The 17,390-nt window shown below is 31.9% G+C and overlaps 1 protein-coding gene across 1 annotated transcript in view; it reads left to right on the forward strand.

The window, feature by feature from the left end:
• LOC143064586 (uncharacterized) overlaps positions 1–17,390 on the forward strand; it is a 115,867-nt gene that overhangs the window by 10,789 nt on the left and 87,688 nt on the right. The window contains exons 18-33 of the mRNA XM_076237509.1: positions 2,208–2,426; positions 2,728–2,770; positions 3,247–3,410; positions 3,670–3,837; positions 4,455–4,670; positions 4,891–4,933; positions 6,333–6,499; positions 6,737–6,919; positions 8,276–8,534; positions 8,929–9,107; positions 9,625–9,798; positions 10,284–10,502; positions 11,025–11,231; positions 13,099–13,164; positions 13,566–13,775; positions 14,126–14,336. Of these exons, the coding sequence (XP_076093624.1) occupies positions 2,208–2,426; positions 2,728–2,770; positions 3,247–3,410; positions 3,670–3,837; positions 4,455–4,670; positions 4,891–4,933; positions 6,333–6,499; positions 6,737–6,919; positions 8,276–8,534; positions 8,929–9,107; positions 9,625–9,798; positions 10,284–10,502; positions 11,025–11,231; positions 13,099–13,164; positions 13,566–13,775; positions 14,126–14,336 (2,728 nt within the window). The remainder of the gene's footprint in view (positions 1–2,207; positions 2,427–2,727; positions 2,771–3,246; positions 3,411–3,669; positions 3,838–4,454; positions 4,671–4,890; positions 4,934–6,332; positions 6,500–6,736; positions 6,920–8,275; positions 8,535–8,928; positions 9,108–9,624; positions 9,799–10,283; positions 10,503–11,024; positions 11,232–13,098; positions 13,165–13,565; positions 13,776–14,125; positions 14,337–17,390) is intronic.

A 17,390-nucleotide genomic window follows, 5' to 3' on the forward strand; every position in this document is an offset into this window, starting at 1 on the left:
TAACTTTTACAAAAATCTTCTCCTCTGAAACTACTGGGCCAAATTAAACCAAACTTGGCCACAATCATCATTGGGGTATCTAGTTTAAAAAATGTGTGGCGTGACCCGGCCAACCAACCAAGATGGCCGCCATGGCTAAAAATAGAACATAGGGGTAAAATGCAGTTTTTGGCTTATAACTCAAAAACCAAAGCATTTAGAGCAAATCTGACATGGGGTAAAATTGTTTATCAGGTCAAGATCTATCTGCCCTCAAATTTTCAGATGAATCCGACAACCCGTTATTGGGTTGCTGCCCCTGAACTGGTAATTTTAGGGAATTTTTGCTGTTTTTGGCTATTATCTTGAATATTATTATAGATAGAGATAAACTGTAAACAGCAATTATGTTCAGCAAAGTAAGATTTACAAATAAGTCAACATGACCAGAATGGTCAGTTGACCCCTTTAGGAGTTATTGACCTTTATAGTCAATTTTTAACCATTTTTCGTAAATCTTAGTAATCTTTTACAAAAATCTTCTCCTCTGAAACTACTGGGCCAAATTAATCCAAACTTGGCCACAATCATCCTTGGGATATCTAGTTTAAAAAATGTGTGGCGTGACCCGGCCAACCAACCAAGATGGCCGCCATGGCTAAAAATAGAACATAGGGGTAAAATGCAGTTTTTGGCTTATAACTCAAAAACCAAAGCATTTAGAGCAAATCTGACATGCGGTAAAAGTGTTTATCAGGTCAAGATCTACCTGTCCTGAAATTTTCTGATGAATCGGACAACCTGTTGTTGGGTTGCTGCCCCTGAATAGGTAATTTTAAGGAAATTTTGCTGTTTTTGGTTATTATCTTGAATATTATTATAGATAGAGATAAACGGTAAACAGCAATAATGTTCAGCAAAGTAAGATTTACAAATAGGTCAGCATGACCAAAATGGTCAGTTGACCCCTGAAGGAGTTATTGCCCTTTATAGTCAATTTTTAACCATTTTTTGGTAAATCTTAGTAATCTTTTACAAAAATCTTCTTCTCTGAAACTACTGGGCCAAATTAAACTAAGCTTTGCCACAATCATCATTGGGGTAATTTGTTTAAAAAATGTGTGGCGTGACCTGGCCAATCAACCAAAAAGTGCTACGGCTAATAATAGAACATAGGGGTAAAATGCAGTTTTTGGCTTATAACTCAAAAACCGAAGCATTAAGAGAAAATCTGACAGGGTTTAATTGTTTATCAGGTCAAGATCTATCTGCCCTGATGTTTTCACATGGATCGGACAACCCGTTGTTAGGTTACTGTCCTAAATTGGTAATTTTAAGGAAATTTTGCCGTTTTTTGTCATTATCTTGAATATTATTATAGTTAGAGATAAACTGTATACAGCAATAACGTTCAGCAAAATAAGATCTACAAATAAGTTTACATGACCAAAATAGTCAATTGACCCCTTAAGGAGTTATTGCCCTTTATAGCTAATTTTTAACATTTGTCATAAATTTTTGTAAATTTGTAGAAAATATTTTCCACTGTAATTACTGGGCCAAGTTCATTATAGACAGAGATATTTGTAGCAAGAATGTTCAGTAAAGTAAGATCTACAAACACATCACTATCACCAAAACACAATTATGTCATGAATTTATCCGTGTCCATTATTTGATATGCACAAGACCAAGGTGAGCGACACAGGCTCTTTAGAGCCTCTAGTTTTATTAAGTCACCTAATAGTGCATATCTAATTAAAAAAAATGAAAGTACTGTACAGATCAAAATTTTATGTTTGTATTTCATTGTATTAATTTTAAATTTTTTTAAAAATCAATATTTCTAGATGATTTAATGTGATTTCTGTGCATGTTGTGGTTAAATATAAGTAGCAAAATTAAGATGTAAGTTTGAATCAATGTGATGTTCCCCTTTCTGTTATTGCACTAATAAATAGATGATATTGATTTCTGATTCTACCCTTTCTGTTATTGCACTAATAAATAGATGATATTGATTTCTGATTCTACCCTTTCTGTTATTGCACTAATAAATAGATGATATTGATTTCTGATTCTACAATCCATACTTGTAATTCAACAATAAGGAAAATAGAAAAAAATATTACTGATTTTATATATTATATTGTTTTGAATTAGATATCAGACAAGTTTATCTCAAATATTATGTTAAATATTAAAATGATTGTGTTTATATTATTTAGAATGTAGCCTGAACACCACCATACAGGATCTATCGAGCAGCTACACGGATATAACATGTCATGTGACATCAAGTTGTATGGAAATCGAGTGTTGTGTTGACTCAACCAAGTTTCGTAGACCTTTCCATGTGGTTGTCAAATTAGATCCTTGTGATTTTGTTATCAGTGTTGGAATTGAAAACTTTCAGTACAAACTGGCCATGGTAGACTATTCCTTTGGTAGGTTATTGATAAAAATTTCCCTTTTAAGTATATTCCTGAAAAAGCAAGAAATATTCCCACTGCACTTACAGCAAGCAATGATAAATCATTCCTAAGAAATAAATATATATTGAATGTTATATACTATGAAAGTTAGACAAATATTATTAATCATATAAATTTCATTTTGTTGCTTTTTTCTAGTGCAGTAAACCATCTTATTTTCATGACTTTCATAAGTAGAATAATAACTTATTTGTTACTTGTTGTTGACATTTGAGTTACCAGTGTCATAATCTTTTTTTAATATCTATTTTAGGTGAACAGAGAAACTTCTCCTTGGGAGGAATAGTCAAAACACAGTAAGTCATATGAAAAGAAAATGCTGTGTTAAAACTTGAAACTCTAGATTTCCATATTTTCTTGTTGTGTGTATACTATTATAAACTGTCATCTTTTAAGATGTTTCAGTCTTGATAGTCTTCTTTGTTTTTAAGAAAATGCAGTATAAATCTACACTGGTTGTGGTTAAGAAATGTAGTTTCAGGGATCCAAAGAAGTTTCATGGTTTTGGGTTCAAAATGTAGTTCTAATGTTTGTGACTGCAAATGTTGTGTCGTATAGAAAAAATAATGAATAAAATTGTACGTTGGAACAGTGCAAAACTATTCCACAAACATGACATGTATTACATTGGGAACTTTCGAAAGACAAAGGACCTTATTTTGAAAGATAGAAATTAGGATTGTGTCTGTAAAAAGTATTTGTATTTCTGTATATTTAATAGTAACTATATACCTTTTGCTTTTTATTTTATTTTATTGAATTAAATTTATAGGTTTACTGTGTATGATATTGAGTCAGAAAATGCCTTCCTAATAGATATGAACATTTCTGTCTGTACCGAGAGTGCCCAGGCTTGTGAGCAAGATTATGTGATAGCACAAAATGTCCTTCTGCCTAAAAAACAATGCACATGGGACGCAGGATTTGTTCATCAGAGTAAGTTAATTTATTATTATATAATCAAATACCACATAAAATATGTAAATTTAAACGTATTTCAAGAGAATTGATCTTTTATTCTTGCTCTTTATTTTTACTGTAATAATGGATAAAACCTTTCTGTAATAATGGATAAAACCTTTCAAATACCTTTTGAATGGTAAGTGCAGGCTCATTTAAGAAATGCACATATACATATACAAACACAAAATATGGTAATGCAAGAATGTCATTATTGCATATTTTCTTTTTTCAGACCTTTCTTTAGCCCAGTTTAAGGCTGATAATCATATCTCCGGAAACTTGGCGCGCTATGATGCCTCTCGGTTTTTGGATGAAGCTTTTGTATCGTTTTACCTATTAGCCACACCATGTGATAGAAGCGATGACTTATATTCTACTGGCACCAATGGATGGACAACAAGTTAGTGAACAGAGTAATAGGGGGGGTCGTAGAATATAGAGGTCACAGCTTATCTGATAAGATACATTGATAATTTGATTTTTCAACGATATTATCCACTAGACTTGATTTAAACAACACTTTCACTAATTCTTTAGTCAGAGGCAGATTTAGGGGGCCCGGGCCCTCCTTATGCTACATATATGATAAATGCATATAATTATTACAAGCATCAGTCCAAACGTTGTCTAACTAGGGGGCCCCTCTTTTTCAAAACCCTGGATCTGCACCTGTTAGTATCTAATTGCATTGTTCACCTATATTTTACTTTCTTATAGAAATGATATTTGGGGTTTCCAATAGCAAAACATGGACTATGCCTAATCAACGAAAGGGTTAGAAAACTTGTATCAGCTAGCCACCTTTAATCTGGAATTATAAAAACAATAGTCCCATTTCAATGAAACAGTCATAAATTCTTTTGCTATTGAATTTAGTTGTGAATAATTTTAAGGGTAATTTTGCATTAAAACAAACACTTCACAATATCTATACAGTTGCAAGATTAAAAGGGTATGGAATTGTATATAAATTATGATGATTATAAGCAGCACATTTTATATAGCTTATTTTTTTAGCTTGTTCTGATGTCCCTACAAGTAGCTTGCCAGCGCTCACCAATACAGTTTCATGTAATGTTGACAACACTTGTGAAAAGTTTACATGTTGTTTTGAGGAAACAGAAGTAGGTCGAAGTATCCAGACCAGTGTTCATATAGATGCATGTAAAGGAGAACTGATTGTTACCCTTGAGAGAATGACTCGTATCATATCTTTGATTGGATATGTTTGGGGTAATTATTCATAGATTTTTTTAAGCAAGCCTTCAAAATTTGAAAAAAATATGTCATAGTAAATTAGACGGCAGAAAATTGAATAATGACAAACTAATTACTTGTATTGAATTTATAATTTTACTGATGAAAATAAGACCTTAACACTAATTTCTTGTACATGAATTAAATGTGTAATTCCACTTATATAAATAATATTAACAATACATTGATATTTTAGGAACGGAGGAAGTTTACAAGTTAAATGGAGTGTATGGCCTTAGGTAAGTTTATACCTTAAAAGAAAGCACTGACGATTACTTGTTTAGCAATAACTCAAAAGTGTATAACGTCTACCATGATCGTTGTTTGTTGCATTGGTGTAATTGATATTAGATGATAAGTAATATTATTACAAAGAAACAAAAAAACGACCATGCAAGACCCTCATTGGTAGTCAAGGTCGTTTCAAACCATCCTCTTCTTCATCTTTTTATTATATTTCTAAGAAAGCCTATGATTACTTGAATAATGAATTATATGAAGAAGAAAAAAACAACAATTAGGTTGTGTCTCAAATAATTTGATCTTTGTCCTGATTTTAATAACAAGCATGTAGACCTTTTTTTTTTTTTTTAAAGAAACACAGACTTACTGTATTTATAGAGTTTTAAATCAGATAAGTAAGTGTTGATGCAACTTTTTATTTCAACATATTTTAGTGCATTCTAAAGGAATTATGAATGATAAAGGTTATTTTTATGTAGTTTATTGGTCTATAAACTTGGTTAACTCACTCAAAATCTTAATAATCACGTAAAACTTTACATATTTCAATAAAACTAGTAAATAATTGTAAGAGTTTGTGTATAAAACATTACATGCTATTGTAGGTTTACAGTTAACAATTGTGTATAAAACATTACATGCTATTGTCGTTTACTGTAAACAATTGTGTATAAAACATTACATGCTATTGTAGGTTTACAGTTAACAATTGTGTATAAAACATTACTTGCTATTAACAGGCTATTATTTGAACTTGGAATTATTTTTAATTATGGAATTTGCATAATTTCTTGTGTTAAAATTTTTTAATAAATTCCGTGTTTATTTGGTATTATAATCTTTTGAGTGGTTAATAACACTTTCCATACAATGTATTTTGGTTAGATAGTGTTGTGCGCGGCACAGTACATTCTATTGAAAATATACTATTTTCTTTGTAATAGAAAGTGTTGTGCGCAGCACAGAACATTTCAGTACAGAATAAACATGGAAGTTATTAAAAATTTCAATAACAAGAAATCAAGCAAATTCCATAATTAAAAATAATTCCAAGTTCAAATAATAGCCTGTTTATTGTAGGTTTACTGTAAACAATTGTGTATAAAACATAACTTGCTATTGTAGGTTTACTGTAAACAATTGTGTATAAAACATTACTTGCTATTGTAGGTTTACTGTGAACAATTGTGTATAAAACATTACTTGCTATTGTCGGTTTACTGTGAACAATTGTGTATAAAACATTACATGCTATTGTCGGTTTACTTTGAACAATTGTGTATAAAACATTACTTGCTATTGTAGGTTTACTGTAAACAATTGTGTATAAAACATAACTTGCTATTGTAGGTTTACTGTAAACAATTGTGTATAAAACATTACATGCTATTGTAGATTTACTGTGAACAATCTGATGACAAGTAATAAGTATTTAGTGAACATGGACTTGATGGCCTGTTATGAGGCAAACGGTGCATGTGCTTTACAAGAAACAATCCTCACAAACTTTGAACTCTTGAAGCAAGTTTGTGATAGGGCAACAGGTTTTGTTAATCCGCAGTGTGAGTTTTTATTTATATACCTGTCATTTCAATGTTGGTCTTTTTTTTTTTACTTTAAAAAAAACGATTATTAGAGTAAAAAATTTGACAAAGATGTTTCTTCGTGTATAATGTCCACTTTATAATATAAGAATTTTTTAAATCTGATTCTCAAGTTCTGTAACTTTTCAACAGCAAAATATTTTGCTTATACAGTTCTGTATAGTACATGTAATAGCAAAATATATCTTATTACAGTTTCCTATAGTACCTGGCTGTCATCAGTTGGTCTACCAGCCAATACTTCACCCCTACCAGAATGGGCCAGGCTACAGCTGATCGATGACCTGGATGTGAATAATTACTTCAGTCTTGACGACAAGTGTTACAATGTTGACACTCCATTCATGACAGCAACTGCAACAAATGGCTTCAATAATGGTATGTAGTATGTTTGAAAACTTTCAATGTTATTTTGAATTTTTTAACAGTTATTTAGAAGATAAGTAAACTGTAAAATTTAAAGGGATATAAAAGATGTGATGATTTCAAATTAAGTGTACAGATAATATATTATTACAGAAAGTATAACAGTCGATTTATTTATTGTTGTGGCTACCAGTTTTTGTGGATTAGGGAATAACTATATTTTTGTGGATTAGAGAATAACTGTATTTTTGTGGATTAGAGAATAACTGTATTTCATGGGTTTGCCAAAGCCTGCATACATGACTATAGAAAATTTATACTTTTTAACCGGTTTTTGTGACAAAAATGTCGGTTATTGATTTGGGGATGTACGACGGGCGAGCGGTCGGGCTGACGGGCGGCAGCCAAATGTTGTCAGTGCATTTACTCATGAACTGTTCAACCAAAGCTTTTAAAATTTTAATATGTTGTTACTGACAACAAAACAGAGGTCAAGTTCAAGAATGACGATTTTGACTTTTACCGTTCAGGAGTTATGGTTTTTGAAAGATTGAAAAATGGAGTTTCCAGTTGTGTCCGTGTATTTACTCATGAACTGTTCAGCCAAAGCTTTTCAAATTTAATATGTTGTTACTAATGACAAAAGTGAGGTCAAGTTCAATAATGGCGATTTTCACTTTTTCTGTTCAGGAGTTATGGTTCTTGAAAGATTGAAAAATTGTGCTACCAGTCATGTTGTTGCATTTACTCATGAACCATTCAGCCAAAGCTTTTCAAATTTTAATATGTTGTTACTGATGACAAAATGGAGGTCAAGTCTGATATTGATGATTTTCACTTTCACCGTTCATCAGTTACGGTTCTTGTGATATTGAAAAATGCCAGGACACGAATAGATATTAATAAATCCGGTTTGCTGTCATTCTGACAGCCTCTTGTTTATCATTTAAATTCGTGGTTTACCTTTACCTATGAAATCCACAAAATTGGTATCCCATGAATTATACTGAATCCACAGTGATCAATCATAATATAATGTTTAAATCTAAAAATCAAAATCCCTGAGCTAGAACATATGTAAATCTTGCTGTAAAGTTTCCTGAATCTGGTTTCTTCACTTAATTTTTTGCTTATTAACTTCTATCAATTTGTTTAAAGCTTCTGTTACAGTGTAAATAGGTCATACACATATAAGAGGAAAGGGAGAGGTTTGAGAGGGATGCAAATGTATATTTATTGTGGAACAACACAATCACAAGAGACAAATGCAAAGTTTTGTTTCTCTAATAAAAATTATAATAAGATTTCATGAACTTATATTGCAAATTGTTAACATGTACAAATTTTATTTTTTTTTGCTTTATTCAGAATGTGGTTTCTCAATTGCACACAATACATTTTCACCAGCTGATACAATTGTGTGTAGTATACCAACAGACTGTAATGGGGTACGATGCTGTGTTGATGTGCCTCAGCTAAATACATCACTGGAATATAAAATGATTGTGGACACATGTGGCAACAGACTACGTCTCAAAGTAGACAAACTTGAAACAGACATACCATTACATGATTATGACTTTGGGTCTAGTGCCAAATTTTCTATATATGGCTTAGCTGAAATAAAGTAAGTTTTTATGCCCTGCCAACTATAGAAGTGGGGCATTATATTTTCCAGTTGGTCCATATATCCATCCCTTGTCAGGTTAAAGTTTTGGTTCAAGGTTGTTGGTGATGACTTAAACTTAAAATGTAGTACATATGAATTATGATTTTTATCCTCGTTTCATTTATTGATACATATTGAATAAGTAGTGATTTGTACTTTTAAATCATGAACAATTAATGTTACTCACAAATAATGTTATTTCATGAGATATAATGTGAGATAAGCTAATGGTTACATTGAATCGTTTCAACAGTTCTAGCATATAGACGAGACATAGATGGTTATGGAATCACTCTTGAATATATATTAAACTTGCTGTATTTATACTAATGTCATATTTTATTTATTTTAGTTACCTAGTAAACAATCTGTTGCTAAGTAACCAGTATGAAGTTACAATGTCAATAAAGTTCTGTTTGGATGCTGATACCTCGTTGGTGTGTGACCAGGAATACACCATTTTTAATAAAACTGTCATTGATAAAGAAAGCTGTGATTTCAATACAGACTTCAAAGATGCAGGTGAGACAGGTGAGACAGGTGAGACAGGTTTATAAAATAACACTTTATAAATGTTATGTGTCAAAACTTTTTCTGGATTTACCTTTATCAGAAACACTCAAGGCCTAAAATTGAAAGCCAGAAGGAAGTATAAGTACCGAAACATGAGCTGTACGAACAAAAGGGAATAAAGATGTTCTAAGGTCAACTTTGCCTGAGGGAGTTGGAACCTTAGTTCATAACAATTTCTTAATTTATCAATGAAATTAAAAGAAAGTTAAAGATTTGTTTTAAAAACCAGTTAAGTTGAGAATTACATAAAACTCGAAAGAAAAAAAAACAATGTCCTAATGGATAATTTCAGAAGGTGAGATTGTTGATAAGAAAATTTGAAAAATAAAGCATTGTCGACAGTATTGAATCAGGTTAAACTGCAAGCTTTATTTAATGTCACCCTGAAATTGTAGTTTCTATAATAATGATGTCTATACTTTGTACACACGATCGGTAGGTATTTATTGATATAATGTCTTTGTTTTCCTTGCAGGATTTTCTCTATCCACCTGGTTAGGAAATAGAAGTTTAGGATTAACAAACATGTCAAATGTGGATGCTGATGATTTATTACAGTTACTGCAGATAGATGATTTTATTGAGTATTCCAACATTTGTAACTTCACTGGACCACCATATGTTGGTGCTGTCGATGGATGGAATAATGGTTTGTATCATAAAAAAAAAAGAAAATAGAAAGAGTGAAGTGGTCAAGTTTTGGCTTCACATTATTATATTCAAATTTTTTCTCAAAAATGTAGATCATACATATACATCAACAGTCAAGTTTGAAAACTTCAATGTAAGCGCTATTATTAAGATTGAGTAATCTAGTATTTCATGTAAGTTTTTTGTGTCTTGTACAACTACCCAATATCCTATCTTTTCCAATTCATTGTTTTATAAGTAAATGTCATTGTTTCAGCTATTAAAAGACAAAATCATCTTTTTTTGCCAAAAGAAACTTGTTCAATGATATAGAAATATAGTCACTAAAATGATTAGTCATAAATATCTTGTTAAAATGGCTGTATTTTGAAAATAAAATGATAAAATTGTACTTTTTTTGCTTGCTCCATCTTTCAATCATATATAAAAACATTTGCTCTTTTTTTTCCTAATGCATACCATAATAAAAATTCTCTATTACAGAATGTAACAATGTAACATCAGGGGACTTAACTCTTCTACCTTCAACAGAATTACTGTGTCATATTGCTACTGATTGTAATGCTGTTTCCTGTTGTGCCAAGTCTGATGTTCTGAAACGAGACTTTTTTGTTTCTATGACCATGAACACTTGTAGCTACACGCTGAAGATACAGTTAGAAAATCTGATAATTGAGAAGGATTTACTGAACTATGCTTGGGGTATGCTACAAAGCACCAGTGGTTTTTCACAAAAAATTTTACGAGTAAAAATACTCATAAGTGATGAATGTTTCAATAAATCTTATATAGATTATTTGTGAAAAGAATCGCAGGAAATCATTTTTATCTATTTAAACTGCTCTTCACTGGCAAATCGTAAATGTTGAGTTTAATAATGACCTTAACCTTCTAAATAGATTTTTTCTTAGTTATATTCTTAACCATTGACTAAAATATTGTCATTTCAGGTTTAATGAATTTGTTCTTTTCATGAAAATTCATGAAATACTCTTCATGTCAGGCATTTAACAATCTATCATGTTATGTTTAATAAATTAAGAAGTACTTTTTCAGACTGGTGTTTGTATAAATACCACACTTTGATAGTTACTTATGGAATCAAAGGTATATTACTATTGAGATGGTTTTTCATATTTTTTGTTTAACATGTCAAGATTTTAATGTACACTCTTACATCGTTTTATGCATAAATGAAAAAAAACATTTCATTTTCTTTTACAGGAACGACAGAGAACATGAATCTCTATGGAGTTTTGAGAGTGATGTATCGTGTAAATCATGTGGCATCAATGAAACACTTCAATGTTGATTTAACTATCAAATTATGTTTTGAGTCTGGTGCAGGGTCATGTTTACAAGACTATACCATATTTACCAGTAATAGACTTTACTATCCTGAGTGTACACAGCCAAACCTACCTTTCTATGGTATGTAGGAAAAATTGACTTCATCAAAATTATAAAGATAATTCTTCACGCTGGCTGTTCAATTGTTCCCAATTAAATTTCCATGATAGAATAGAAAAGAAAGGGTATGGGGTATCCATCCTTGACACAAAATTAGTACATGCACAGCAAAAAAGATTACAAGAAGCAAAGGAACAGCGCTTTTATTGCAGTTCTTTGCCGCAAAGTCGCAGTGAGGCCTTCATTAAAGAAGAAAAACTCTCACCTCACTGCAAGTTTAAGATGGTTCCTAGCACCAATTTGAGGGGAAATCTTTGCAACCTGACTATCAGGCCACAACTGTGAATTGAAGAATAAAGCCATGGTGTTAAGTTTTTTTGGTGACATTTTTAAACTATTTTGTTGCATACATATTCATGATTAATCAGTTCTATTTTTAGCTCACCGGGCCAAAAGGGCCAAGTGAGCTTTTCTCATCACTTGGAGTCCGTCGTCCGTCGTTAGCTTTTACAAAAATGTTCTCCTCTGAAACTACTGGGCTGAATTAATCCAAACTTGTCCACAATCATCATTGGGGTATCTAGTTTGAAAAATGTGTCCGATGACCTGGCCAACCAACCAAGATGGCTGCCATGGCTAAAAATAGAACATAGGGGTAAAATGCAGTTTTTGGCTTATAACTCAAAAACCAAAGCATTTAGAGCAAAACTGACGAGGTTAAATCGTTCATCAGGCCAAAATCTATCTGTCCTGAAATTTTCAGATGAATCGGACAACCCGTTGTTGGGTTGCTGCCCCTGAATTGGTAATTTTATGGAAATTTTACTGTTTTTGGTTATTATCTTGAATATTATTATAGATAGAGATAAACTGTAAACAGCAAAAATGTTCAGCAAAGTAAGATTTACAAATAAGTCAACATGACCGAAATGGTCAATTGACCCCATTAGGAGTTATTGCCCTTTATAGTCAATTTTAACCATTTTTTTTAAATCTTAGTAATCTTTTAAAAATCTTCTCCTGAAACTACTGGGCCAAATTAATCCAAACTTGTCCACAATCATCATTGGGGTTTCTAATTTGAAAAATGTGTCCGATGACCCGGCCATTTAACCAAGATGGCCGTCACAGCTAAAAATAGAACATAGGGGTAAAATGCAGTTTTTGGCTTATAACTCAAAAACCAAAGCATTTAGAACAAATCTGAAGAAGGGTAAAATTGTTTATTAGGTCAAGATCTATCCGTTGTTGGGTTGCTGCCCCTAAATTGGTAATTGTAAGGAAATTTTGCTGTTTTTGGTTATTATCTTGAATACTCTTATAGATAGAGATAACCTGTAAAAAGCAATAATGTTCAGCAAAGTAAGATTTACAAATAAGTCAACATGACTGAAATGGTCAATTGACCCCCTAAGGAGTTAATGTCCTTTATAGTTAATTTTTAACAATTTTCATTGGGCAAAGTTCATTATAGATAGAGATAATTGTAAGCAGCAAGAATGTTCAGTAAAGTAAGATGTACAAACACATCATCGTCACCAAAACACAATTTTGTCATGAATCCATCTGTTTCTTTTGTTTAATATTCACATATACCAAGGTGAGCGACACATGCTCTTTAGAGCCTCTAGTTATTCTCTTTGGATGTTTTGTAGTTATGAATTAGGAATGAAATCTTAATTGTGTCTATTTTTCTGTCATCAAATTGATACCTTACCACTGCTTTTGTATGGCAATATGAATAGCTGTACAATCTTGCCTTTTTCTGGTTTAATTGCCCAAATTTGATCTTTTTTTCTAATAAATGATAACACTGATATGTAAATGGAGAAATATGAAACTAATGAGAAAGTTTATGCATCAATTACAATATTTTACATTTTGACAGGAATAACCTTCGACTACTGGAAACCAATAGTTTGTTCACAGTTTTCTACAGGAACATATGCTCAAGGTATATTATATTAATATTTTTTTATTGTTATTTATTAATTAATGATTAAATATGCTGTAAAATAAAAATGAAGTGATAACCACCATAAACATAATTTATAAAAACATTTTTTTGTGTCTTAATAATCTATTTATACAACAATAGTTCCCCTAACCAATATACTCTCAGTGGCAGTCCAAATTTTTCATTTCATCTTGGTCAACCTGCATGGCAGAACCTTCATTTTGGATATTATTTATTTGTTTTATTGAATATGCAGGAATATTTGCCACAAGATACTAAGTAAACAAAAATCTTATAATATTTTCAACTGGATGTTAACCAAATGAAAATCAATTATTCTTTTATCTAAATACTATTATAAAAAAAAAGAGACAATGCTATTTATTGCACTTTTCTAGGCTGTCCTGGTGTTACCTTTACCACCTATGCTCAGACAAGATGTCAGATGGCTGCTGACTGTTTCAGTGTCACATGTTGTTTAGATTTGGACTTTGTGCCTGGTGCACGTAACACAGAGCTGACATTTGCTTTGGATTCATGTGCTGATCAAATTGACTACACTCTAGAGAGACACACATGGACTATGACTGGACTGGCTTCAATTAATGGTATTACTTTTGTAATAGGATCATTTTTAATATTAAAAGGGTTGTAACGATAATAATATTTTTTGTTAAATTTTTTATTTTTGTCATATATTTTAGAAATTCCAAAATTTTGAGATTTTTCTTATTTAATATAAAAAGGGATTTATTGTTTTTCCTTCTATTGATTTTTCAAGGTTATTTAAAGAACCGTTTCCATGGCTAAAAAATATAAAAAGATATGATCAATTAATAAAACTGTGAATACCATAATAAGAATTAACTGTATACAGGAATCTTTTCAAATTAAACAAGCTTTTCAAATTAAATGAGTTTTTCAAATTAAAAGAGTTTTTCAAATTTGATTTTTACAGGAATCGAACAGGTTGAAGAATTATCTAGCTCATTCATGTTAAACTTTACTCTGGACACAACAACCTCAGCTACAGCTTACAAGACCACTATAGGACTGACCGCATGCTACATTTCTCCTGGAACATGTGAAGATTATCAGTTACTGACAGCCTCTGACCTGAAGAAGAGAACATGTACAGGTCGTAGAAGACGAAGACGTGCAGCATCACAGTATGTAGTGAAAACAGTTAACTTTTTAGGGGCTGAATTTTTAATATAGATAATTTTGTGATTTTGTAATTTTACTATCTTGCCATGTTTGTAATTCCAGCAGATCTGGAGCTGATTTTTGGGTAAAAGGTTTTTAATAATATTGCCCAAATATGTACTTCTGCTTTATACAAAGCATTTTTTTTAGATCACATTGCAAATGAAAGCAATCTTTACCTTGCAGTGCTCACAAGCACTTTAATTGTTACATCAAAATTTAAAGATCACTAACATATTGAGTTTACTTTTCGTTTTGGTAGAGTGAAATTTGTCAGAAAAACATCTTTTGGTTATGGAACTCCTTTTCAAGATATTTAATTTTTTAATGGGGAAAAAAGGCCTACTCAGACTTTTACCTTGTATTTAGCATTGACATTATTATACCTCTGCTTTAAAAAAGTGGGGGTATACTGTTTTACCTCTGTCTGTCCATCCATCCGTCCGTCCATTGGTCTGTCCCATGAATATTTTCCCTCACATTTTTCTCAGAAACTACATTACAAGGATTTCTGAAATTTGGTTTTAGGGTTTATATAAGTAAGCTATACCCTGTAATGCGTTTTCAGGCTCATCACTCAACAACTTCCTGTTTACCGAACACTTGTATCATTTTACAAATGATTGCCAAGTTGAAAATTTTCGTCACATTTTTCTCAGGAACTACAATACAAGGATTTCTGAAATTTAGTTTCAGGGTTTATATAAGTCAGTTATACCGTGTGATGCGTTTTCAGATTTGTATCATTTTACACATGATAGTCAAGTTGAAAACTTTCATCGCATCTTTCTGAGCAACTACAATACAAGGATTTCTGAAAATTGGTTTCAGGGTTTATATAAGTCAGCTACACCGTGTGATGTGTTTTCAGATTCATCACTCCACAACTTCCTGTTTACCAAAATATTTGGGCGGGGGTATCATCAGTGAGCAGTAGCTCCCACTTTCACTTGTTTGGGTCTCAAATTGTAAGTAGAGGAATCTAGAATCAGCTAAAATTTTGGAAAATGACCTTTTATGAGCTATTGAAGTCTTATATGAAAAGAAAAGTGGGTGATATGGGGCAAAATATTTTACCCTGTATCGTAGGAATAAACCCAAGGAGTCTGAACATCTGACAAAAATTCCTTAACCTAACATGACTACATCTTTAAGATCTGTATCTGATTTTTTGCTACATTTGCTCTATAAAGAAGGCAACAGATTGAGTTTATGTTTATTCTGGTTGAATTACTGCCTTTTGACATAAAAAAAAAATTAAGAAAATAATACTTTATAACACTTAAAAATTAATGAATATTTTTATTTATCATATGTTTAGTAGTAAATACAGTAGTTTTGCATATTTGATAAATAGCCTGCTGTTTAATCCATATCGCGCAACTTTGATGCGCAACCTTTATCGCATACCCTTTATCACACTCCTACCTTTTATCGCATACCCTTTATCACCCCCTACTTTTTTAGCCCACCTGGCCCAAAGGGCCAAGTGAGCTTTTGTCATCACTTGGCGTCCGGCGTCTCCGTCGTCGTTGTCGTCTGTCATTAGCTTTTACAAAAATCTTCTCCTGAAACTACTGGGCCAATTTTTACCAAACTTGGCCACAATCATCATTAGGGTAACTAGTTTAAAAATTGTGTCCGGTGACCTGGCCAACCAACCAAGATGGCTGCCATGGCTAAAAATAGAACATAGGGGAAAAATGCAGTTTTTGGCTTATAACTCAAAAACCAAAGCATTTAGAGCAAATCTGACATGGGGTTAAAATTGTTAATCAGGTCTAGATCTCCCTGAAATTTTGAGATGAATCGGACAACCCGTTGATAGGTTGCTGCCCCTGAATTGGTAATTTTAAGGAAATTTTGCTGTTTTTGGTTATTATCTTGAATATTATCATAGATAGAGATAAACTGTAAACAGCAAACATGTTCAGTAAAGTAAGATCTACAAATAAGTCAACAGGACCAAAATGGTCTGTTGACCCCTTTAGGAGTTATTGCCCTTTATAGTCAATTTTTAACCATTTTTCGTAAATCTTAGTTATCTTTTACAAAAATCTTCTCCTCTGAAACTACTGGGCAAAATTAAACCAAACTTGGCCACAATCATCATTGGGGTATCTAGTTTAAAAATTGTGTCCCGTGACCTGGCCAACCAACCAAGATGTCCACCACAGCAAATCTGACATGGGGTAAAATTGTTTATCAGGTCAAGATCTATCTGCCCTGAAATTTTCAGATGAATCTGACAACCTGTTGTTGGGTTGCTGCCCCTGAATTTGTAAGTTTAAGGAAATTTTGCTGTTTTTGGTTATTATCTTAAATATTATTATAGATAGAGATAAACTGTAAACATCAATAATGTTAAGCAAAGTAAGATTTACAAATAAGTCAACATGACGGAAATGGTCAATTGACCCCTAAGGAGTTATTGTCCTTTATAGTCAATTTTTAACAATTTTCATAAAATTTGTAAATTTTAACTAACATTTTCCACTGAAACTACTGGGCCAAGTTCATTATAGATAGAGATAATTGTAAGTAGCAAGAATGTTCAGTAAAGTAAGATGTACAAACACATCACCGTCACCAAAACACAATTTTGTCATGAATCCATCTGCTTCCTTTGTTTAATATTCACATAGACCAAGGTGAGCGACACAGCTTCTTTAGAGCCTCTAGTTTTTTACATAGTCATTTTTTTTTTTTGCTTATGAAAAATTTTCCTCAAAATAATGGTCATTCGAGCTTGACGCAATTTATTGAATGATGTCATTGTTTGGTATGTGACGTCACGAACGTCAAGTTTTCATATTTTTTTGCACACTAAATGGAACTATAAAAAATACGAAACACACAAAAAAATACAATAATAAACAAAATATTTTTAAAACAACAGCACGCAAATTGTAAGGTAACCTAGGTGCTTTGGATAAGTAAATGAGCAGTTCAAGGCCTTTGAAACAATACAAAAGTAGAACTGAAGGTAACCCAGTGCTATGGATCAGAAAACAGTT

Source organism: Mytilus galloprovincialis, chromosome 1, assembly GCF_965363235.1.
Source record: "Mytilus galloprovincialis chromosome 1, xbMytGall1.hap1.1, whole genome shotgun sequence".
In the NCBI taxonomy this organism is placed as follows: Eukaryota; Metazoa; Mollusca; class Bivalvia; order Mytilida; family Mytilidae; genus Mytilus; species Mytilus galloprovincialis.